Genomic DNA, 25,137 nt, shown 5'->3' on the forward strand with positions numbered 1-25,137 from the left:
GCAGAGCAACTAAGCCCATGCGCCACGACTACTGAGCCTGCGCCCTAAAGCCCGCAAGCCACAACTACTGAAGCCCGTGCGCCTAGAGCCCGTGCTCCACAACAAGAGAAGCCACTGCAGTGAGAAGCCCACGCACTGCAACAAAGAGTAGCCCCTGCTCGAAGCAACTAGAGAAAGCCCGCGCGCAGCAACAAACACCCAACACAGCCAAAAATAAGTAAATAAATTAATTTTAAAAAAACAAAGCAATACCAGTACTATAAGCCAATATGAGAAAGTATGTTTATAAATTATATAATTTTATATGGGGAAGGCCTTGCTAAGTTTGACATGAAACCCACACAATATGTTAAAAAAAAGAGATTTGACTACATAAAATTTTGAAAGTTATATACTCTGAAATACATCATAATACACCATAAAAATTAAAGAAACAAGAAGATTGGGGGAAATGTTAGCCACAAATATAATTGACAAAGAATTAATACCACTAATATTTTTAAAATGTGACGCTAGTGGGAGTGTGGGGAAAAAGGCATTCTTACACACTGTTGGTGGGATTATAATTTGATACAAATCTTTTAGAGGATAATTTAGCAGGACCTGTCAATGTTTAAATACTCTTACAAATGTGTAAGATTAGATATACAGTTGACCCTTGAACAACTCGGGGATTAAGGGTGCTGACCTTCCACACAGTCAAAAATCTGCATATACTTTACAGTTGGCCCTTCATATCCATGGTTCCACATCTGCAGATTCAACCAACCATGGATCTTGTAGTACTGTAGTACATGTTTATTGAAAACAATCCACATGTAGGTGAACCTGTGCAGTTCAAACCCATGTTGTTTAGATAACATATTACTTGCAAAAGCGAAAAAACATTAAAATGAAAGAGAGAGAGAGGGAGACCTACTAAATGCACATCAACAAGGAATAGTTATGTAAAGTATAGCATACCCATACTGTGGTATACTATTCAGTGCATTAAGAAAAGCGAGGTATGCAATAATATGCAATGACCATGATATAGCTCTGAGTGAAAAAAGTTGCAGAACAAAGTAACTGGTATGATCTCATTTGAAAAGCTATATTGTCCCCCTCCCCCCACCACATACACATTTATATCTATAGATATTTAGAAAAAAGATCTGGAAGGATACATGCCAAATCATTTTAATGTTGGTTACTCCTGGGGTAGGAAACTTCTACTTTTTTACATTTCTATAATGTTTGAATTATTCACAATGAGCATGTATTCAGAAATGTTAATTTTCCCAGATTTGTATCTCTGAGGACTTAACCTTTAAGCAAGTAGGTTTACAAAAACAATACATGCTCATGATAAAAGCTCAAACAGCACAGAAGGATTCATACAGCAAAGTAAAACACTCTCTCTTCCAACCAGAAATCTATTAATCCCATTCACCAGAAGCAACCAATATTAACAGCTTCTAATGTAGTCATCCAAATACTAAAAAGGAGTACTTAAAACACACTGTTTATTCCTTTTTCACTTTATCTTGGGTATCCAAGGATAATAATACATATTAGCAGCCTAGAGTACTATGTAGGTCAGCTGTTCTTATTGATGAAGCACATCACAAATATGTTATGCTTAAATGCCTACATCATAGCATTCAATATTAAAGGTCACATAACACAAAACATGTTGGAAAACCAATGTTTCAACCAGAAGAAAATCACTTATTTCCTCTCAAAAAATTTACAGTAAGCTAAGCTGTGGCAAGAATCTAGCTCAAATGTATAGTTATTTTATTTTCTTAACATGAAATGATAATTTTTAAATGAAGTTCAGGAAAAAAATGTTACTCCAATTGGTTTTCCCCCATTGGGTGGATACTCACCACATTCTGCTTTGTTGTTTCCTCTAGGGTCTGTATCACATACAACCTATTTCGACAGCGCATGCTGTATATATCTTCATAGCGAATATTCCCATATTTCTGCAAAAAATATGATTTCAGTGGATACTCATTCATAATAAATATCCACTTTTCTTACAATTGAATTTCATCAGATTCAATTCTCAGAGGCCTTGGTTCTATTCCTAGCTATTTTCCCAACTTGTTCAGTGATTATGCAAATTTTCACCTCCCACGTTTCAGTTTTTCTGTACAGGAGAGGATTCCATCTACTATGGGTCTAGACTAAGTACAAGAACACTGGTAAAATTCTTAGTTTCTAAGAAGAGAATATTTTTCACCTTTTTATGCAGCGATAGATATTTAAAAGTGGTCATTATTTGTAAAACTATGTGAATAGTTTCATTTAATGAAAAGCAAACTGAAGTAGAGGAAGCTATATAACGTAGGAACAGTTCATAGAACTCATTTTTAAAGTGAAGTCAGATTTTACATTAGTACATCTTTACATGTATTATTATCTTACTCTTAATATACCACTAGAGATATAACTATAGTATCTATCATTTTAAATATGCTATGTAATTATATTTATGGTATAAGAAAAACTTACCTCATTTGACTCTCTAATCAAATCTGTAATATCCACTCTAATATGACTGCTTTTTTCATCACTTACATTTGAACCCTGCTGCACACTTGAAGGCAACGGGCTATCCTTATTAGTGACATTGTCAAAGAACCTATCCAAAAGTGACAGTAATACAAGAATCAGTAGAAGTAAAATACAGAGAAAATGACAGCTAATTTCTCCCTAGTTCGAGATTAATTTCTACCGAGAGGACAAGAGACAGTCTTATGAGGGAGGAGAATTTGAAGATGGTTGGGAATTATGAGGACATGGGAGTGGGAAATGGGATGGTGATGAAATGACTTCAGAGGTGGGGAGGAGAGCATGGGGAAGCAGATAGGCTCAGAGAGTTCTCAGAAAATACCACATGGCCCAGTAAGGGTGGAATATACGGTATGTAGAGGCACGTGAGGAGAAATAATTTAAGAAAGATACATTGAGGCCTTAACACTGAGAGTTCTAAATACCAGAGTGAGGTGTTTATACTTTATTCTGTACATAAATGGGATTTGATGCACCATTACAAGTTACCCAAATATTCATATATTCATTCATTTAACATATACTGTGTATACACAAACACACACACGCACACATCCCACACATGTGTTTCAATACAAAATAGAATTCACAGAAAAGGCACCAGGAAAATAAAGCTCAGCTTACCTGATTGAAACGACTTGAAAACCAGAAAAATTTCCCCCCACTGGACATTTAATATTATCAACCACCTCCCCCACCTCAAATTACTCTTACACACTTTATAGCTCGAACTGGGACTATGAAAGTCCCAGCATACCAAATCAACCATATTAGATGTTAGTGTAAATGTATATATAACCTAGTGGTTTACTTCAAAGTGACTGACTTACTTTTGTTATATTCTATTTAGAAACAGAGGAGTGGACTTTAGGCCTAGCGTTTTCATTCAACCAGCTTTGTGACTTTGGGCAAATTATTTAAAGTTTCTAGGGCTCAGTTTCCTCATCTATAAAATAAGGGGTTTGAACAACATAAGCTCTAAGGGGCTCTCCAGATTTAAATGTTATGATTCTCACAGTACCTGTTTAAAGCTGTCACAGCTTCAGCATCATCTTTACATGCCAGAAGTTTGTCTAAATTATAGTCAAGTATTGCCAATCCCAGTTGTAAAATGGCCTTTATTCCATCATAGAAGAAACAGTCCACCACATTCACTGCACTTTCAATAGGTAGCACACTAATAAAAAGTGTGAGGAACCATGAGAGAGAAACTGAGGAAAAGAATGTCATATCAGTCATATGTTCAGTCAGCTGGGGAAGGTGATCTCTGATAAGTTCTTCAAAGACTGCCTGATCCACCAAGGCACCTGGAGAACATAAAAAGAAATTTTAAAATGAACACCTTTCAAAAGGACTTGTTTCCAATACCTTCCCACTTCTATTAGTAGGCTGATATATCTCATTTCTCTTCCTTAAATTATGAACTTCTTCAGTGCCTTTTCTATATTTCATGCATCTCTTTATCTGCTAGCAGTATCATGCATCAAGAAGCACTTGAGAAACTCAATTCATATTCATTGGAACAGTTATCTATGGAATCTTTATTATGTGCAGAAACCTGTAATAGGTACTATAAGAGATACATCAATTAATTAAATGGTCTCATCTTCAAAGCGTTTAATCTCTAATAGAACTTGCAATAAATAGACAAATAATTATAACACAAGACAATACAGTCAACGACCTAGCCATGACACCAAAGGCTTATGAGGGTACAAAGGAGACCACCTATGGTTTTAAGGTAGGGGATCATGGATCTACAAATATTTGATGACTGAAGAAAATATTATATAAGTAACAAACTAAGAACTTGATCCTTCTTTCAAAGCTTGAATATATCTATACAATTCATAAAAATGTGGAGATTTTAAGCTGATTTAAATCTCTCTCACATAAAGAGACTATTAAAATTTTTCCAGTAGCTCCAGATGCTTCAGATTACCACTGTTTTAGCAATACAGAGATAGTAAACTTAAAACTTCTATTTTATATGGAAACAGACCAGGCACTTTATTTTTAAAAAGCAACGTATTAAATAATACGTTTTTCCAATCATATGTTCAGCGCAAAAAGCTCTTCTCTTGAGCATGTCAGTGAATGTGACATTTGATATTGCTTGCATTTTGTATATTTTGCAACTTAATTATCAGTTCTTCCATTTGATAGGTAACTGGATAGACAAGAGGCCTATAAATTGTTTAGAAAAGAAATATGTGTTCGCATATGTATATGTGTTTTGTTTTTTACCAATGATTCGACGATTAAAATAATCAGGTAACATTCGTTCACATACAGCAACCAGAAGCCAAAAAGCTTCTTCCTCTTTTGCATACAGAAGCAATACTGAAGTCAAAATGTTCATTGCCTAAAATTCATAGAAAAATAAAAAATAAATATTGTTGGGGTAATAATTACATTTCTTATTCAAACATAGTAATTTTCAGCAACAACAACAACTATGAGAGTAATCATAATGGAAACATGAGAACTCTGAGCCAGTCCAAAGCAAAACAAGGTGAAGTCACACTAACGTTTGCTAATCAGTTATTTTACACGGTACATTCAAGGAAAATGAAGCAATAATATCACGAACATAGCATACAATAAGCAAAACCTCTCTAAATTTAGACTAATTTCAATGAGTTAAAAAATATTAATTATTGCCAAGTCTTAAAAAAAAAACTACATACTTTCAAGGACATACTAACATTGGAGAAACAAACTTCATCTGTATTTTCAACTACCTACAGGAGAACATCCCTTAGATGTCAATCATCCTCAATTGTGTCTAAAACTAAATCTTTCCTCTATTAAATAGGATTCTCTTCTTTGCTACCTTAATTTTGATCACGCTAGAAACCCTTTATCTGCCACATCCAATTTGTCTTCACATCCTAGAGTTTCTTCTTATAAAATGTTTTTTTATTTTTATTTTTATTTATTTATTTATTTGGCTGCACCACGCAGCATGCAGGATCTTAGTTCCCCGACCAGGGATTGAACCTGTGCCCCCTGCAGTGGGAGCGCAGAGCCCTAACCACTGGACTGCCAGGGAATTCCTAAAATGACTTTTAGATTTTCTTTATCCTCTCCATTCCCACTACCACCCTAACTTTCTCCTTCTTCTAATCTATCTTCCATACAAATGTCAGATCACTACTTTTATATAACATTTGGCCACAGCCCTTATTATAAAGTTAATAAACCCATAATGTATAGAATCTGGGAAGAATGGAAAGGTGTGAAGAAAATTAAATCTCCTGTATCTTACCTACCTAGAGATCACCACCATTAACAAGTTGATGTACTTTTTTTGTGTTTGTGTTTCCTTCCTTTTTCCCCTTCTAAAATTTAGACCAAACTGCATATTAAAGTTTGATTTTTCACTTAACATTATATTATACATTTTCAATGCCATTAAGTAAGTCTTCTAAAACAGTATTTTTAATGACTGTAAAAAATCTATTAAGTTGAATATACTATAAATTATTTAGCTATTCTATTATTGAACATTTAGGTTGATTTCAACTCTTCACTATTATATATAACAATGCAATGAATATCTCTGTATATAAATCTTCATCCAAGTGGTTTACTATTTTCTCAGTAAAGATACATAGAAATTAAATTATTTGGTCAATGAATATTATTATTTATGTGGTATGTGTGTAAGAAGTACTAAATATTCTCTATTTGATGCTATACATAAACCACACTAAAATGCCTTTCATTAAGTAAAAGGCAATATTTTAGATAGATAGAGAATTTTAATTAAATTGGCATAGTTAAGACCAAAAAGAGAAAGTGGACATTGCCAGTGTATCTTCAGCCCTTGCCTTAACAGGCGAATGAACACAACTTGAAACACAGGTAAATCTTGCTGTTCTATGAGACAGTGAAGAGATCTTCTCAATATTTAAATATATTAATATAAACAGTTATATAAATCTAAATATAAAACCAATCTCCTATAGGGTTTGAGAAGGCATTCACTATATGCCTGAAAAGTTTAACATTTCTTATTCAAGTTTAATCATCTCTTTAGAAGGGGAAAAGAGTGATAGTACTTGTTGAACTGGAATCACTATCAAAATTCAAAAAGCTGACCATATTCTTTTTTTTTAAATAATCAACATGCCATTTAGGTGCATATATATATATATTTTTTTTAACAGCAATTTATTTATTTTTAAATTTTTATTTATTTATTTATTTTTGGCTGTGTTGCGTCTTCGTTGCTGCGTGCAGGCTTCTTCTGGTTGTGGCGAGCGGAGGCTACTCTTCATCACGGTGCGCAAGTTTCTCATTGCGGTGGCTTCTCTTGCTGCGGAGCACGGGCTCTAGGCGCACGGGCTCAGTAGTTGTGGCTTGCGGGCTCTAGAGAGCAGGCTCAGTAGTTGTGGCGCATGGGCTTAGCTGCTCCGTGGCATGTGGGATCTTCCCGGATCAGGGCTCGAACCCGTGTCCCCTGCCTTGGCAGGCAGATTCTGCCTCCCAAGCCTCCAGGGAAGTCCAAGCTGATCATATTCTTTTAGCCACAAACCAATCTTATTTAAATCAGGACAGAAATATTACCTCAGCCATTCATGATCTGAATTGCAGCGTATGAGATCAATTTAAATATGGTACACATAAAAAATCATGAGACATTTGTTTCATAATAAATATGGCAGTGGCCAACTACTACTCATTAGTAGCTGTTTTGAGATAAGCTATCAAGTCTGCCCTTTCTCCCCTCTTCTTAAACCCAGTGAAGATCATTTTTGTTCCAGGGATGTACTTCTTGGGATTCCCCAAATACTCCATCAGCATCTCCTCTCCCCAGGTGATGCCTTTGTTCTTGTTGGCATCTGTGTAGGAGAATCTGAAAGTCTGACCTGTCTTTCACCCAAACACACCATGGAGATTTGGCCCAGTCTTGTGCTTGCCTCCCTTTTCCACAGTATGGCACTGAGCACACTTCTGAACAAAAATCTTCTTGCCCTTCTCAACATCACCCATTTTTAAATCGTTCTTTCTCCGTGCACAACTAAGAGGTTCCCCTGAATATTATTATTAAACGACTTGATATTACTGCCAAATTGTATTCCAGAAATTGACTGTACCAATTTGTTTTTCTGACCTATAGCATTTGAATGTTTACTTCACTGCTCCTTTGCCAATACTAAGAATTGTAATAACTAAAATTGCTTTTGCTGATTTGATAGTGAAAATGGTATCTCATGGTTTGAATTTGAGTTTCTTTGATATTGAACTTCCTTTTCTAAACTTTATTATCAATCTGTATTTTTTTCTGTGATTCATCTTTTCATGTCCATTGTTCTTTTTTTTTTTGCGGTACACGGGCCTCTCACTGTCGTGGCCTCTCTTGTTGCGGAGCACAGGCTCCGGACGCACAGGCTCAGCGGCCATGGCTGACGGGCCCAGCCGCTCCACGGCATGTGGGATCCCCCCAGACCGGGGCATGAACCCGCATCCCCTGAATCGGCAGGTGGACTCTCAACCACTGCGCCACCAGGGAAGCCCCCATTGTTCATTTTTATAATTCAACACTTTTCTTATAGGTTTGTATATTAAGTATGTCAATCCTTTGTCAGATCTGGTACAATATTTGACTTCAAGTTCAGTTTTTACTCCATCACTTTCCTGTTCAAGAAGCCATAATGGGAGAAGCATCAGTGAAAATGGCAGAGCAAGGCTCTCCGAAAATGCTTTCCTCTATAAAAGCAACAAGAACACTAGCAAAAATCATCAAAATCAATTTTTCAGAACTCTGAAAATGCACCAAAAGCTTACAGCAATTCAGGAAGCCTTTACTTAATGAAATGGTTGAATCTCAGCAAAAACAGTGAGCTCTGTGGCATTTTAAATCGTCCAAGTCCCATTCCTCCTCAGCTTTACAAAAGCCTAAAAAACCAACACTCAGCAATCATGGTGAAAAGCAGCACCTAGCAGCCATGGGAGGAAACAGAATGGGGCTGGAGTGCCTTCACAGTCCCATTCCCAGAGATCTGTCATTATTTGACCCGTCTGGTCATTCCCTGGAAAACCGCACTCATAAGGCTGTCTTTATTTGACCTGACACAGAGCTCACCCAAGGCAAACAGCCTTTCCTTGAAAAAATGTTCCTTGAAAAAATCAGAAGCAGTTGTTGAACATGCATCTGCCTAGGCAGTGGATAACAACTGGGCCAAACAATAGGCTAATAAAGGGTTAAAATAAAAAGCTGGGGAATGGGATATCCAAAAGGGGCTTTGGAACGCTCTAACTTATTCCTGGGAATCTAGAAGGCAAAGTGCATGATATGGCTTCATGCCTGCCCAGAGCTGTATACATGTTCATGATAGAACAGAAAAAGCCCTAAGCTCTTACCTCTGGCTAATCTTGAGGCTCTGCACAAACAGGAAGTGATAGAGAATAGAAGAAAAATAAGGAAAACTCAACAAAACCGAAAGTTGGTTCTTTGAAAAGATTAAAAAACCTGAAACACATGTAGGTAGTCTAACCAAAAAGACAAAAAACAGAAAGATACAGAGAGACAAAGAGAGAGAGAAAGAGAGAGAGACTCAAATTAAAATCAGGAAATAGAGAATATTACTACCAACCTTAACAAAAATAAAAAGGATTATAAGGGAATATGATGAACAACTATATGCTAACAAATTAGACAACCTAGATAAAATGGACAATTTCCTAGAAAAACCACCAAGACCAACTCAAGAAGAAACAGAAAAATCTGAACAGACTTATTATAAGTAAAGAGACTGAATTAATAATGAAAAAACTTTCTTCAAAGAAAACTCTAGAAACAGATGGCTTCACTGGCCAATTCTACCACAATTTAAAGAAGAATTAACACCAATCCTTCATTAACTCTTCAAAAAATAGGTGTGGAAGAAACACTACCTAGCTCATTCTTTGACACCCTGACACTAAAACCAGACAAAGACATCAAAAGAAAACTATTATCAATACATTTTATGAATATAAATGCAAAAATCCCAAACAAAATACTAGAAAACTGAACTAACATATAAAAAGGATTACACATCATGACCCAGTAAGATTTATCCTGGGGATACAAGAGTGGTAAAACATGAAAGTCCACAAGGGGAGGACCTTCAAGATGGCGGAGGAGTAAGACGTGGAGATCACCTTCCTCCCTACAAATACATCAAAAATACATCTACATGTGGAACAACTCCTACAGAACACCTACTGAATGCTGGCAGAAGACCTCAGACTTCCCAAAAGGCAAGAAACTCCCCACGAACCTGGGTAGGGCAAAAGAAAAAACAGAGACAAAAGAATAGGGATGGGGCTTGCCTTGTGGCACAGTGGTTGAGAGTCCGCCTGCCGATGCAGGGGACACGGGTTCGTGCCCCAGTCCGGGAAGATCCCACATGCTGCGGAGCGGATAGGCCCGTGAGCCATGGCTGCTAGGCCTGCACGTCCAGAGCCTGTGCTCCACAACGGGAGAGGCCACATCAGTGAGAGGCCCGAGTACCGCAAAAAAAAAAAAAAAAAATAGGGATGGAACTTGCACCTCTGGGAGGGAGCTGTGAAGGAGGAAAAGTTTCCACACACTAGGAAGCCCCTTCACTGGTGGAAATGGGGTTGGGGTGGGGGAAGCTTCAGAGCCACGGAGGAGAGCGCAGCAACAGGGGAGCAGAGGGCAAAGCAGAGAGATTCCTGCACAGAGGACCGGTGCCGACCAGCACTCACCAGCCTGAGAGGCTTGTCTGCTCAACCACCGGGGCAGGTGGGGGCTGGGAGCTGAGGCTCAGGTTTTGGAGGTCAGATCCCAGGGAGAGGACTGGGGTTGGCGGCGTGAACACAGCCTGAAGCGGTTAGTGCACCACGGCTAGCCGGGAGGGAGTCTGGGGAAAAGTCTGGAGCTGCCGAACAGGCAAGAGACCATTGTTTTGGGGTGCGCGAGGAGAGGAGATTCAGAGCACCACCTAAATGAGCTTCAGAGATGGGCGCGAGCCGCAGCTATCAGTGCAGACACCAGAGACGGGCATGAAATGCTAAGGTTGCTGCTGCAGCCACCAAGAATCCTGTGTGCAAGCACAGGCCACTCTCCACACCTGCCCTCCCAAGAGCCTGTGCAGCCCGCCACTGCCAGGGTCCCGTGATCCAGGGACAACTTCCCCAAGAGAACACACACCGGCCTCTGCCGCCACAGGCTCGCCCCGCATTCCGTACCCCTCCCTCCCCCTGGCCTGACTGAGCCAGAGCCCCTGCATCAGCTGCTCCTTTAACCCCGTCCTGTCTTGGCAAAGAACAGACGCCCTCTGGCGACCTACACGCTGAGGCGGGGCCAAATCCAAAGCTGAACCCCTGGGAGTTGTGAGAACAAAGAAGAGAAAGGGAAACCTCTCCCAGCAGCCTCAGGAGCAGCGGATTAAATCTCCACAATCAACTTGATATACCCTGCATCTGTGGAATACCTGAATAGACAACGAATCATCCCAAATTGAGGAGGTGGACTTTGGGAGCAACTGTAGACTTGGGGTTTGCTGTATGTGACTGACTAGTTTGATTTTTATGTTTATCTTAGTATAGTTTTTAGCACTTGTTATCATTGGTGGATTTGTTCATTGGTTTGGGTGCTCTCTTCTCTTTCTTTTTATTACTTTTTAATTTTTTAAATTTTAATAATATTTTTAAAGATGTTTTTATTTTAATAACTTTCTTTTATTTTATTGCTCTCTTTTTTTCCTCCCTTCTCTTCAGAGCCATGTGGCTGACAGGGTCTTGATGTTCCGGCCAGCTGACAGGCCTGAGCCCCTGAGGTGGGAGAGCCGAGTTCAGGACATCAGACCACCAGAGGCCTCCTGGACACGCCTAACATCAACTGGCGAGAGCTCTCCCAGAGATCTCTGTCTCAATGCTTAGACCCAGCTCCACCCAACGGGCAGCAAGCTCTAGTGCTGGACGCCCCACGCCAAACAACCAGCAAGACAGGAACACAACCCCCCCATTAGGAGGGAGGCTCCCTAAATCATACTAAGTGCACAGACAAGCAAAAGCTAAGAGAATTCAGCACCACCAAACAAGCTTTACAACAAATGCAAAAGGAACTTCTCTAGGCAGGAAACAAAAGAGAAGAAAAAGACCTACAATAAAAAACCCAAAACAATTAAGAAAATGGTAACAGAAACATACATATCGATAATTACCTTAAATGTAAATGGATTAAATGCTCCAACCAAAAAACATAGACTGGCTGAATGGATACAAAAACAAGACCCATATATATGCTGTCTACAAGAGACCCACTTCAGATGTAGCGACACATACAGACTGAAAGTGAGGGGATGGAAAAAGATATTCCATGCAAATAAAAATCAAAAGAAAGCTGGAGTAGCAATTCTCATATCAGGCAAAATAGACTTTAAAATAAAGACTATTACAAGAGACAAAGAAGGACACTACATAATGATCAAGGGATCAATCCAAGAAGAAGACAGAACAATTGTAAATATTTACGCACCCAACGTAGGAGCACCTCAATACATAAGGCAAATGCTAACAGCCATAAAAGGGGAAATTGACAGTAACACAGTAATAGTAGGGGACTTCAACGCCCCACTTTCACCAATAGACAGATCATCAAAAATGAAAATAAATAAGCACAAGCTTTAAATGATACATTAAACAAGATGGACTTAATTGATATTTATAGGACATTCCATCTAAAAACAACAGAATACACTTTCTTCTCAAGTGCTCATGGCACATTCTCCAAGATAGGTCATATCTTGAGTCACAAAATCAAGTCTTGGTAAATTCAAGAAAATTGAAATCGTATCAAGTATATTTTCCGACCACAACGCTATGAGACTAGATATCAATTACATGGAAAAAACTGTAAAAAAATACAAACACATGGAAGCTAAACAATACACTACTAAATAACCAAGAGATCACTGAAAAAATCAAAGAGGAAATCAAAAAATACCTAAAAACAAATGACGGTGAAAACACAATGACCGAAAACCTATGGGATGCAGCAAAAGCACTTCTAAGAGGGAAGTTTATAGCAATACAGTCCTACCTCAAGAAATAAGAAAAATCTCAATTAGAGTAAGAAGAACAAAAAAAACCCCCAAAGTTAGCAGAAGGAAAGAAATCATAAAAATCAGATGAGAAATAAATGAAAAAGAAATGAAGGACACAATAGCAAAGATCAATAAAACTTAAAGCTGGGGCTTCCCTGGTGGCACAGTGGTTGAGGGTCCACCTGCCAATGCAGGGGACACGGGTTCGTGCCCTGGTCCGGGAGGATCCCATATGCCGCGGAGTGGCTGGGCCCGTGAGCCATGGCTGCTGAGCCTGCATGTCCGGAGCCTGTGCTCCACAACAGGAGAGGCCACAACAGTGAGAGGCCCGCGTACAGCAAAAGCAAAAAAAAACACAAAAAAACAAAAAACAAAGCTGGTTCTTTGAGAAGATAAACAAAATTGATAAACCATTAGCCAGAGTCATCAAGAAAAAAGGGAAAACACTCAAATCAACAGAAATAGAAATGAAAAAGGAGAAGTAACAACTGACCCTGCAGAAATACAAAGGATCATGAGAGATTACTACAAGCAACTATATGCCAATAAAGTGGACAACCTGGAAGAAATGGACAAATTCTTAGAAAAGCACAACCTTCCGAGACTGAACCAGGAAGAAATAGAAAATATAAACAGACCAATCACAAGCACTGAAATTGAAACTGTGATTAAAAATCTTCCAACAAACAAAAGCCCAGGACCAGATGGATTCACAGGCATATTCTATCAAACATTTACAGTAGAGCTAACACCTATCTTTCTCAAACTCTTCCAAAATATAGCAGAGGGAGGAACACTCCCAAACTCATTCTATGAGGCCACCATCACCCTGATACCAAAACCAGACAAAGATGTCAAGAAAAAGAAAAACTACAGGCCAATATCACTGATGAATATAGATGCAAAAATCCTCAACAAAATACTAGTAAACAGAATCCAACAGAACACTAAAAGGATCATACACCATGAGCAAGTGGGGTTTATCCCAGGAATGCAAGGATTCTTCAATATATGCAAATCTATCAATGTGATACATCATATTAACAAACTGAAGGATAAAAACCATATGATCATCTCAATAGATGCAGAAAAAGCTTTTGACAAAATTCAACACCAATTTATGATAAAAACCCTCCAGAAAGTAGGCATAGAGGGAACTTACCTCAACATAATAAAGGCCATATATGACAAATCCACAGCCAACATCATTCTCAATGGTGAAAAAGTGAAATCATTTCCACTAAGATCAGGAAAAAGACAAGGCTTCCCACTCTCACCACTATTATTCAAAATAGTTTTGGAAGTTTTAGCCACAGAAATCAGAGAAGAAAAATAAAAGGAATCCAAATCGGAAAAGAAGTAAAACTGTCACTGTTTGCAGATGACATGATACTATACATAGTGAATCCTCAAGATGCTACCAGAAAACTACTAGAGCTAATCAATGAATTTGGTAAAGTTGCGGGATACAAAATTAATGCACAGAAATCTCTTGCATTCCTCCTATACACTAACAACGAAAGACCAGAAAGAGAAATTAAGGAAACACTCCCATTCACCATTGCAACAAAAAGAAAAAAATACCTAGGAAGAAACCTACCTAAGGAGACAAAAGACCTACATGCAGAAAACTATAAGACACTGATGAAAGAAATTAAAGATGATACAAACAGATAGAGAGATATACCATGTTCCTGGATTGGAATAATCAATATGGTGAAAATGACTATACTACCCAAAGCAATCTACAGATTCAATGCAATCTCTATCAAACCACCAATGGCACTTTTCACAGAACTAGAAAAACAATTTCACAATTTGTATGGAAACACAAAAGACCCCAACTAGCCAAAGCAATCTTGAGAACGAAAAACGGAGCAGGAGGAATCAGGCTCCTTGACTTCAGACTATACTACAAAGCTACAGTGATCAAGACAATATGGTACTGGCACAAAAACAGAAATATAGATCAATGGAACAGGATAGAAAGCTCAGAGATAAACCCACACATCTATGGTCAACTAATCTATGACAAAAGAGGCAAGGATATACAATGGAGAAAAGACAGTCTCTTCAATAAGTTGTGCTGGGAAAACTGGACAGCTACAAGTAAAAGAATGAAATTAGAACATTCCCTAAAACCATACACACAAAGAAAAAAAAACTCAAAATAGATTAAAGACCTAAATGTAAGGCCAGACACTATAAAACTTAGAGGAAAACATAGGCAGAACATTCTATGACATAAATCGCAGCAAGATCCTTTTTGACGCACCTCCTAGAGAAATTAAAAAAAAATAAACAAACGGGACCTAATGAAACTTAAAAGCTTTTGCACAGCAAAGGAAACCATAAACAAGACGAAAAGACAACCCTCAGAATGGGAGAAAATATTTGCAAACGAAGCAACTGAGAAGGATTAATCTCCAAAATATACAAGTAGCTCATGCAGCTCAATATCAAAAAAACAAACAACCCAATCCAATAATGAGCAGAAGACCTAAATAGACATTTCTCCAAAGAAGATACACAGATTGCCAACAAACAGATGAAAGGATGCTCAACATCACTAATCATTAGAGAAATGCAAATCAAAACTACAATGAGGTATCACCTCACACCAGTCAGAGTGGCCATCATCAAAAAAATCTACAAACAATAAATGCTAGCGAGGGTGTGGTAAAAAGGGAACCCTCTCACACTGTTGGTGGGAATGTAAATTAATACAGCCACTATGGAGAACAATATGGAGGTTCCTTAAAAAACTAAAAATAGAACTACCAAATGACCCAGCTATCTCACTACTGGGCATATACCCTGAGAAAACCATAATTCACAAAGAGTCATGTACCACAATGTTCACTTCAGCACTATTTACAATAGCCAGGACATGGAAGCAACTTAAGTGTCCATCAACAGATGAATGGATAAAGAATATGTGGCACATATATATAAGGGAATATTACTCAGCCATAAAAAGAAACAAAATCGAGTTTTTTGTAGTGACGTGGATGGACCTAGAGTCTGTCATGCAGAGTGAAGTAAGGCAGAAAGAGAAAAACAAATACTGTATGCTAACACATATATATGGAATCTAAAAAAAAAAACAAACGAAAAAAACAGTTCTGATGAACCTAGGGGCAGGACAGGAATAAAGACCCCGATTTAGAGAACAGACTTGAGGACACAGTGAGGGGGAAGGGTAAGCTGGGACAAAGTGAGAGAGTAGCATTACATATATACACTACCAAATGTAAAATAGATAGCTAGTGGGAAGCAGCTGCATAGTACAGGGAGATCAGCTAGGGGCTTTGTGACCACCTAGAGGGGTGAGATAGAGATGCAAGGGGGAGGGGATATGGGGATATACATGTACATACAGCTGATTCACTTTGTTATATGGCAGAAACTAACACAACATTGTAAAGTAACTATACTCCAATAAAGATGTTAGAAAAAAAAACCAAGACACAAAAAGGACAAATATTATATGATTCCACTTAAATTAGGTACCTGTAATAGGCAAATTCATAGAGATAATAGGTAGAGTAGAGATTAACAGGGCCTGGGAGAAGAGGAATGGGGAGTTGCTTTATGGGTAGAGAATTTTTGCTTGAGATGATGAAAAAGTTCTAGAAATAGCCAGTGGTGATAGCTACACAATGTTGTAAACGTACTTAATGCCACTGCATTTTTACTTATAAAGTGATTAAAATATGTATATTTTATCACAATTTTTTAAATGTTAATAAGAGGCCTAAGAAAGAATTTTTTTTTTGGACAAAGCAATTATTCTTGCAAGAAATTGTCCTAAGGAAAATACAAGGAGGTATGTAAAGATTTAGTCACAAGGATGTTTTGTTAAGAGTAGTTTTACAAAACAAAATGAGACAACATAAAACAAAAATAAAGAATACAATTTTCTTTTTTTGGCCACAACACGTGGCTTGTGGGATCTTAGTTCTCCAACCAGGGATTGAACCCGGGCCCTCAGCAGTGGAAGTGTGGAGTCCTGACCACTGGACAACCAGGGAATTCACAAGAATACAATTTTAATGTCCCCAAACAAGCCACTGATGAAATATACTATGATGTATAACAGAGTGCCATAGAGAAATTTAGGAAAGAACTATGTTCTTTTTAAGAACACTTAATTACATGGAAAGACTAAGAGGAAATACTGAAAAATGTTAGTGGTGGTTATTTCTGGGTAGTGGGATTATAGATGATTTTTCTTTTCTTTTATGTAATTTTTATGTTCTAAATTTATTACAATAAATATGCACTTTTAATAAACTAAAAAAAAAGTCAGCAAAAGTAATACACAATGTAAAAAATTAACAAACGGAAACCTCAATTAAAGATTTGGGAGACCAGAAGGGGGCGCTCTTGTACCCTGCAACTACGGCAGAGACCAACAGGCAGAAAAAAGACTCTTCTTTCCTGGCAAGGCCCATGAAAAGCCATGGACTCTTAGTTTACTATAGCCCTTCCAACTTCCTTTTCTTCTCTATAAAAGTGTTCTCCTCCCCTTGCCATTGGGGGACTTGCCCATAGCTCGCCATGGCTGTAGACCCCAAATTGCAATTCTCTGCTCTCCTGAATAAATCCATCTTTGCTGAAGAAATATCTGGTGGTCTATTTGTTTCAGGTCAACAATGATATTACTAAAATAAAGGGAAAAAATCACATGATTATCTCAATAGACACAGAAAAATTACTTAACAAAATCCACCACCCTTTCATGATAAAAACACTCAACAAACTAGCAATATAAGGGAACTTCCTCAACATGATAAAAAGAATCTATAAAACGCCCACAGTTAACCTCATACTTAATGATGAAAGACTGATTGCTTCCCCTTAAGGTAAATAACAAGACAAGAATATGCATTCTAACCACTTCTCTTCAACACTGTACTGAAGGTTATAGCCAGGTCAATCAGGCAAGAAAAAGAGGAAAAAAAGGCATCCAGGTTGGAATGGAAGAAGTAAAAAATATCACTATTCAGATTCCATGATCTTGTATATAGAAAATTCTAAATAAGGAATCCACAAAAAAAATCTACTAGAACTAATAAGCTTAGCAAGATTGCGGATACAAGATCAATATATACAAAAATCAATTGTATTTCTATATACTGGCATTGAGCAATCCAAAAATAAAATCAAGAAAACAATTCCGTTTACTGTAATGTCAAAAAGAATAAAAAACTTAGAAATAAAATTAACAAAGGAAGTAAAGTCTTGCACATAGGGAACTATGAAACAACCTTGAATGAAATTTTAAAAGAATTAAATAAATGGAAAAGAAAAACATCCTGTGTTCATGTATTAGAAGATTTAATATTGTTAATATACAATATCCCCCAAGTTGATCTACAGATTCAATGCAATGACTAAGAAAATTCCAGCTGGATTTTTCTTCTTTATCCAGAAATTGACAACAGATCCTAAAATTCATATGGAAATGCAAGAGACCTAAAAAGCCAAAACAATTTTGGAAAAAAAAATGTTAAAGGACTCACAGTTCCCAATTTCAAAACTTACTACACAGCTGTAGTAAAAAAGACAGTGTGATACTGGCATGAGAACAGAAACATAAGTCAATAGAATAGAATTGTGAGTCAAGAAATAAACCCTAGGGCTTCCCTGGTGGCGCAGGGGTTGAGAGTCTGCCTGCTAATGCAGGGGACACGGGTTCGAGCCCTGGTCTGGGAGGATCCCACATGCCGCAGAGCAACTAGGCTCATGAGCCACAACTACTGAGCCTGCGCGTTTGCAGCCTGTGCTCTGCAACAAGAGAGGCCGCGACAGTGAGAGGTCCGCACACCGCAATGAAGAGTGGCCCCCACTCGCCGCAACTAGAGAAAGCCCTCGCACAGAAACGAAGACCAACACAGCAAAAATTAATTAATTAATTAATTAACTCCTACCCCCAACATCTTCTAAAAAAAAAGAAAAGAAAAAGAAATAAACCCTAACATTTATAGTCAAGTGATTTTCAGCAAGGGTGCCAAGACAATTCAATGAGTCAAAGACTGCTTTTTTTTCAACAAATGGCACTGGGACAACTGGCTATCCACAAGTAAAAGAATGAAGCTGAACCTTTTCCATACACCACACACAAAAACTAAGACAAAATGGTCAAGAAACCTAAATTTAAGCATTAAAACTATAAAACCCTTAGAAGAAAACATAGGACTAAATCTTCTTGACCTTGGATTAGGCACTGGCTTCTTAGATATGACATCAAAAGCACACACAACAAACGAAAAGCATACAAAAACAAATATTAAAACTTTAGTGCTTCAAAGAACACCATCAAGAGAGTGAAAAAACTGGGCTTCCCTGGTGGCGCAGTGGTTGACAGTCTGCCTGCCGATGCAGGGGACATGGGTTCGTGCCCCGGTCTGGGAAGATCCCACATGCCGCAGAGCGGCTAGGCCCGTGAACCATGGCCACTGAGCCTGCGCGTCCGGAGCCTGTGCTCCGCAACGGGAGAGGCCACAGCAGTGAGAGGCCCGTGTACCACAAAAAAAAAAGAAAATAGAAAAACAATCCACAGAACAGGAGAAAAATTTTGCAAATACTATATCTGATAAAGGATTAGTATCCAAAATATATAAAGAACCATTACAACTCAACAGTAACAAGATAAATAATCCAATTTTTAAATTGGGCAAAGGATTTGAATAGACATTTCTCCTAAGAAGATATACAAATGGCCAATAAGCATGTTAGGGAAATGCAAATCAAAACCACAACGAGATACCACTTCACATTCACTAGGATGGCTATATTCAAAAAGAGAGATAATAACAAGTGTCACCGAGGATGTGGAGAAATTGGAACCATCACACACATTGCTGGTGGGAATGTAAAATGGTACGGTCACTTTTTAAAATAGTTTGGCATTGCCCCAAAATGTTAAAGTTACATAAAGTTACCACATAACTCAGCAATTCCACTTCTAGCTAAATACCCAAAAGAATGAAAAAACACATCCACACAAAAAATTGTACACGAATATCCATGGCAACATTATTCACAATAGCAAAAATGTGGAAACAACCCAAAATGCCTACCAACTGTTGAACAAAATGTTGTATATCCATACCATGGACTATTATTCAGCCATAGCAAGGAATGAAGTATTGTACTAATACATGCTACAACATGGGTGGACCTTGAAAACAATATGCTAAATGAAATCAGGCAGACACAAAAGACCACATATTGTATCACTCCATTTAGATAAAATATCCATAATAGGCAAATCCATAGAAACAGAAAAGTAGATTAGTGATTGCCTAGGGTTGGGAGTAGGGAGAAATGGGGAGTAACTACTAATGGATGTGGGGCTTCCTTCTGGGGTGATGAAAGTGTTATGGAGGTTAAGACTGTGATGATGGTTGCACGGCTTTGTGAATATACTAAAAAACACTAATGGGTGAAGTTTCTGGTACATGAATTCTATCTCTAGATAGATGAAAGGAAAAAGGAATGAAAAAAGCAAAGGAAGGAAGAAAAGAAGGAAGAAGATAGATCAGATAGATGGAAGGAAGGGAGGGAAGGATGGAAGAAGAAAAGATAAACAAAGCCAGTCAGCCAGCCATGAGTCAGTATGGCTCACCTGAGTTTTTGGTCAAAAGCAACAAAACCTGCTTATCATATTAAATTCAAACTTCTCCCAAGCTTGAAAGATTCACCATGATCTTGCCTCACACAAACTTATTTACTTCTTGATTCCAGCACGAACCTAGCCAGTCTGATCTCCATGGTAGGCTTATTTTCACCTGAATGGTATTGCTTATAGTGTTACCTAACTCTGAATAACTTTCCTCTGGCCCTCCATGTTTCTAATTTTGCTTTCATTTTTTAGAAGTCAAAAATCAAGTGTTGCCTACTTTGAAGCTGCCTTTAAACTACCACATATAGATAACATTATAGGCTGAGTGTAAGCTCTTTGAGAAAAGAAGCATTATGCTTCTTTATTACCTTTCAGAGATCCTAAAACATGCTAAATACTGGTCATTCAGATGATCCACTCACTTAAATTGCTTTTCAAAAATACCTCTCTATTGATAAGTTTCAATGGATAGGTAGGACTGATATGTAATCATTATGGGTACTCAACCCCATCATAAATGAATGTGTGGCTGAGAGTGCTAGCTATCCACCATAACCCAATCTCCCCTTCTTCCATAGTATCTGGATGTACATGTGCTCAACCACGCTACATTTTGCAGACTTCTTTATGAATAGGTGTGGCCATGAGACCAAGATCCTCCAATAAAATGTGGGTGAAGTGATGTATGCAACTTCCAGGCCTGGCCAATAAAATTTCTCATGATTGTTTCTCCATGCTCTCTCCCCTCTTCCTGTGAGTAGTAATGGCAATGAAAGAGCACCTTGGAAGCCATGTTTTGAAGATGACAGAGCCTGTTGTCAGCTTAAATCCCTGAATAATCACATGGAGGAGAGCTACCTACTGACTTGAATATTTGCTCTCCTCTGTTTATTCCTTTAAGTAAACTTTTATTGTGTTTGAGATTATTTGTGTTAGCAGTCTGGCATACCCTTTAGTGTCCTACAGGATTTTTTTCAGTGATTCCCCCACTGTCTACAAAGTAACATTCAAACTCCTGACCTATCCCAATCTACCTTTTTGATTTTTTCCCTCAATTACCTCACTTCATTCACTCTACAATTCTACTAAACAGAACATGGTCCTACATATATTCCACATTTACCTCTGTGTTTGGTTACACTGATCCCTTCACCTACAAATGGTATTTCATTCCATCTCCATATATCTAAAATTCACCAATTTCAAGACCTAAAAATGCCACTTCTTCCATGCAGCCTTCTCTGTTCCTCCAACTTATCCCTATTATAAATCCTGGTGAGACTTAATATTTCTCTAATAAATTGTCTCATTTGTTTTTCTTTTGCCAATGAATATGCGTTTTTGTTTTTAAATTTTAAATTTATTTTTGGCTGCATTGGGTCTTTGTTGCTGCACACGGGCTTGCTCTAGTTGCAGCAAGCGGAGGCTACTCTTGAGGTGTGCAGGCTTCTCATTGCAGTGGCTTCTCTTGTTGCGGAGTATGGGCTCTAGGTGCGTGGGCTTCAGTAGTTGTGGTGTGTGGGCTCAGCAGTTGCGGCGTGTGGGCTCTAGAGTGCAGGCTCAGTAGTTGTGGCACACAGGCTTAGCTGCTCCATGGCATGTGGGATCTTCCCAGACCAGGGATTGAACCAGTGTCCCCTGCACTAGCAGGTAGATTCGCAACTACTACACCACCAGGGAAGTCCTTGAATATGTTTTAATACCTACCAGTCCATATATTTTTAAGGGCAGGATTACTATCTGATTCAGCTTTATATAGTCTTAAGCACCTAGCACAGTATCTTTTACAGAGCAGGAATTCAGTAAATATTTGTTAAATTAAAAGAAAAATGAATTAATGGAATATCAATTCTAAGTATTCCCACTATCATTCTTGCATTAATAATATCCACTATCAATCTCAGCCCAATCTCTGTCCTTATTAGTAGAGTTGGATTTGATGTGATTTTATCATTTGGAACATGATAACAGTTGAGCTCATAATGAAATCATACCTGGCAGTATCCAATTTTGGGATTCCTGAATGCATAAGCAGTGAGTACCCGCCTCAGAGCAGATATGCCAGTGTCACTCTGAAAGGCTGGATGCTCAGGCAGGGAGCGACGCAAATCACGTTCAATTTCTTCAGTAGCCAAGTTGCAGGTCCCTAAAGACTGCTCAACCACTTCAGCATAATAGCCAGGATTAGCAGCCATGTCATTAACAGCACCTGTACAGATGATCACATTAACATACAAAAGAAGAGGAACATAACAAAGCTACTACTTGCCTATATACATGAAGAACTGGATTACTTTTAAATTAAGCTTTATGCTCAAGTGTTATCTGAGTACAAACAAATAAAAGGAAAAGCTTCCCACTAGAATCTATAACATTAGGACAGGAATCTTATCCAAAAGAATAACATTTTCATGAACTGTCTTTTCCCTTTAACTTCCTTCTGATACTAGAGATTCCCACCCTGTCTCTTGCAGTTAGCTATTGCCTAATAAACTAATCTGCTCAGACAATGGATGTATGGATATATAGGTAAGTACACATAACTACCGTACTCTCTGTGACTAGTCTGAACTCATGATAAGACTTAGTCCTAGCCATCTTTGTAATTATTTTTATTTAGCTTAGTACATAACTCCTAGAAGGGGCATAGATAATGTCTGTTAAATGAATAAAGTGAATAAATGTAATACCTGAAAAAAGCATCCAGAGCTCTCCTCTTAAGGTCTCTGGAATCCCTCTTACAACAAGATCTTGAGTCTTTTTGGTCCGAAACATGCTAACACCACGCCCACATTCTGTAAACAGGATGTTCCAGGACTGTTCCTTCATCTTTTCTTTCAACTATAACAAAAAAATCAAAGCAACTAAACATGGTGAGAAATTAACTTAATTTGAAATTAAGTTTCAAATAACTCAATAACTCTCTTCACCATGAAACAATACCTATGGAAAACAAAAACACAGAAAGTCAAAATCAGTATTCACAGATGGGCTAAACCCTGCACCACTGTCATCACAAAAATCTTTAAAATCCATGTGAGCATAACAGGTTTAATTTACTATTTTAGTTCTTCTCATATTAAAATGGTAAAACCATGACACCTAGGAGGTAAAGCTTTGAACCACCATTCTCACCAATCACCCCAATTAGGATTGACTGTTAGAAATCTATGCAAATAAAGCCCAAGGTTCAACTTTCATCTTAATTCTTGATAACAGTCCTATTTTGTAATGGAACCAAACATGTCACACAGTAGTACCTGCTAGAAGACCTCTTCAAGCCCAAAAAGAAGAGTTTTCAGTCTGATCTAAGATTTTTATTTTTGATCAACTGTTTCAATCTATAGATTTAAATATTTTGTTTTCCTACCATTTTGGAATTAAGAGTCTCCAAATTCTGAGGGTGAAATACTGTCATTAAGGCTTCAGTGTTCACAGTTTTGCTGCATTCTCTCTGACATATCAAAGATTGTACCTCAATATCATCAGATGGGTCTACAGACTCAGAACTAATAGGAACCTGAAAAAGAAAGAATATAATTGTCCCAAATGTGTGCCTAAAAGTTTCCGCAAAAAGAAAAAGTGCTAATGTTTTATCTGTCATTTACAAACCACAATTTATATACATAATAAATATTAAAGCAATGTCTCAGAAGAACATTGTTTTTCCACCAAAATTAGAGATGTCAACAAACTAATGTCCAGAACATCAAGCTCACGACCTTAGTGAGTGAATTCCCCTACTTGGGCAATAAAATACAGGAAAAACATTAAAAAAAAACAGGTCAGAACATTGGAAATTAACCAAAGGCACAGAATGAACTGAAAAGTATGATTCAAAAAAAAACTAATGAACCTCAGTAAGAACACCAGTCTGTGAAGTTTTAACTTGAGGTTATTCCCATCCTCCCTCCCTTCCAAGCTCAGAGGTATGGTAGCCATGAAAGTCAGCATTATCACACCAATGGATCTTTTGGAACTGTATTAAAAGCCCCATCCCCAGAACACAGTCAATATTTTCACCAAACTAGCAGCTACCTGGAAAATCTCCATTCCTAGGGTGTTGTTATCATTTGATTTGACTCAGAGCTCAGCTCTATGTAAAAAGTCCTTTCCCCCGGGCATTCCAAGAAAACCATAGCAATCTTCTGATAATATCACAGCTGCCTAAGGCTGTGATTTCAATTTGGGGCAAACAAGAGCCTGGCTAAAAATTTAAAAGGAAGACCTTGAAAATTAGATGGCCATAGGGGAACTTTGAAAGGTTCCAACATATTCTTGGGGATCTGAAAGTATGCATGAGTATACAAGACTGTGAACCTACCCAGCAAAGAAATGGGACAGGAGAAAGCCCCAGTCATTCAACTCTGGAAATAAGAAATGAAAACTAAGGCTGATTTATAAACTTCCTAAAATATGAAGTATACCTTCATACAAAGATCCTCTTGGCAAAAGGTGGAGAACTTACTGGTTCAAGGCATTTAAGGAAATCTTCTGGCCCATCATCGACTGACCACTGATTTAGACTGACTCAGGGGGTGATCTGAGGAAGCCATGCTTAAAAATACAAACAAGAACTAAAAATAAAAGGCAACCAACAAAAAAAATGTCCCAGAAGGGGCTTACTTCTTAGATTTTTTTAAACTAGGAATGGAAAGCAGCTATTATATATATACATTCAAAGAACTAAAGGAAACTGTTTAAAAAAATAAAGGACCAAATTTAAAAGTGGGCAAAATACCTAAGCAGAGACCTCACCAAAGAAGATATAAAGACAATAATACGAAAAGATGCTCAACATCATATGTCATTAGGCAATTGCAAATTTAAACAATGAGATACCATTTCACATCTATTAAAATGGCTAAAATCCAG

General features: G+C 37.9%; 1 protein-coding gene and 1 pseudogene across 7 annotated transcripts in view; both read right to left on the reverse strand.

The window, feature by feature from the left end:
• Nucleotides 1-25,137, reverse strand: part of TBC1D8B (TBC1 domain family member 8B) — an 86,023-nt gene that overhangs the window by 13,601 nt on the left and 47,285 nt on the right. For all 7 annotated transcript variants that reach the window (XR_016391300.1, XM_022566412.2, XM_089904231.1 and 4 more), the window contains 7 exons: nucleotides 23,633-23,782; nucleotides 22,953-23,103; nucleotides 22,257-22,471; nucleotides 4,810-4,927; nucleotides 3,584-3,869; nucleotides 2,503-2,632; nucleotides 1,872-1,970 (listed from right to left, as the gene is read on the reverse strand). Coding sequence is in view for 6 of the 7 variants with exons in the window: in XM_022566412.2 (XP_022422120.1) it covers nucleotides 1,872-1,970; nucleotides 2,503-2,632; nucleotides 3,584-3,869; nucleotides 4,810-4,927; nucleotides 22,257-22,471; nucleotides 22,953-23,103; nucleotides 23,633-23,782 (1,149 nt within the window). In the remaining variant the exon portion in view is untranslated. The remainder of the gene's footprint in view (nucleotides 1-1,871; nucleotides 1,971-2,502; nucleotides 2,633-3,583; nucleotides 3,870-4,809; nucleotides 4,928-22,256; nucleotides 22,472-22,952; nucleotides 23,104-23,632; nucleotides 23,783-25,137) is intronic.
• LOC149744210 (cytochrome c pseudogene) lies at nucleotides 4,954-17,719 on the reverse strand (annotated as a pseudogene).

Source organism: Delphinapterus leucas, chromosome X (assembly GCF_059928025.1).
Source record: "Delphinapterus leucas isolate spDelLeu-1000000601 "Yukka" chromosome X, BTC_Dleu_Yukka2, whole genome shotgun sequence".
Taxonomy (NCBI): Eukaryota; Metazoa; Chordata; class Mammalia; order Artiodactyla; family Monodontidae; genus Delphinapterus; species Delphinapterus leucas.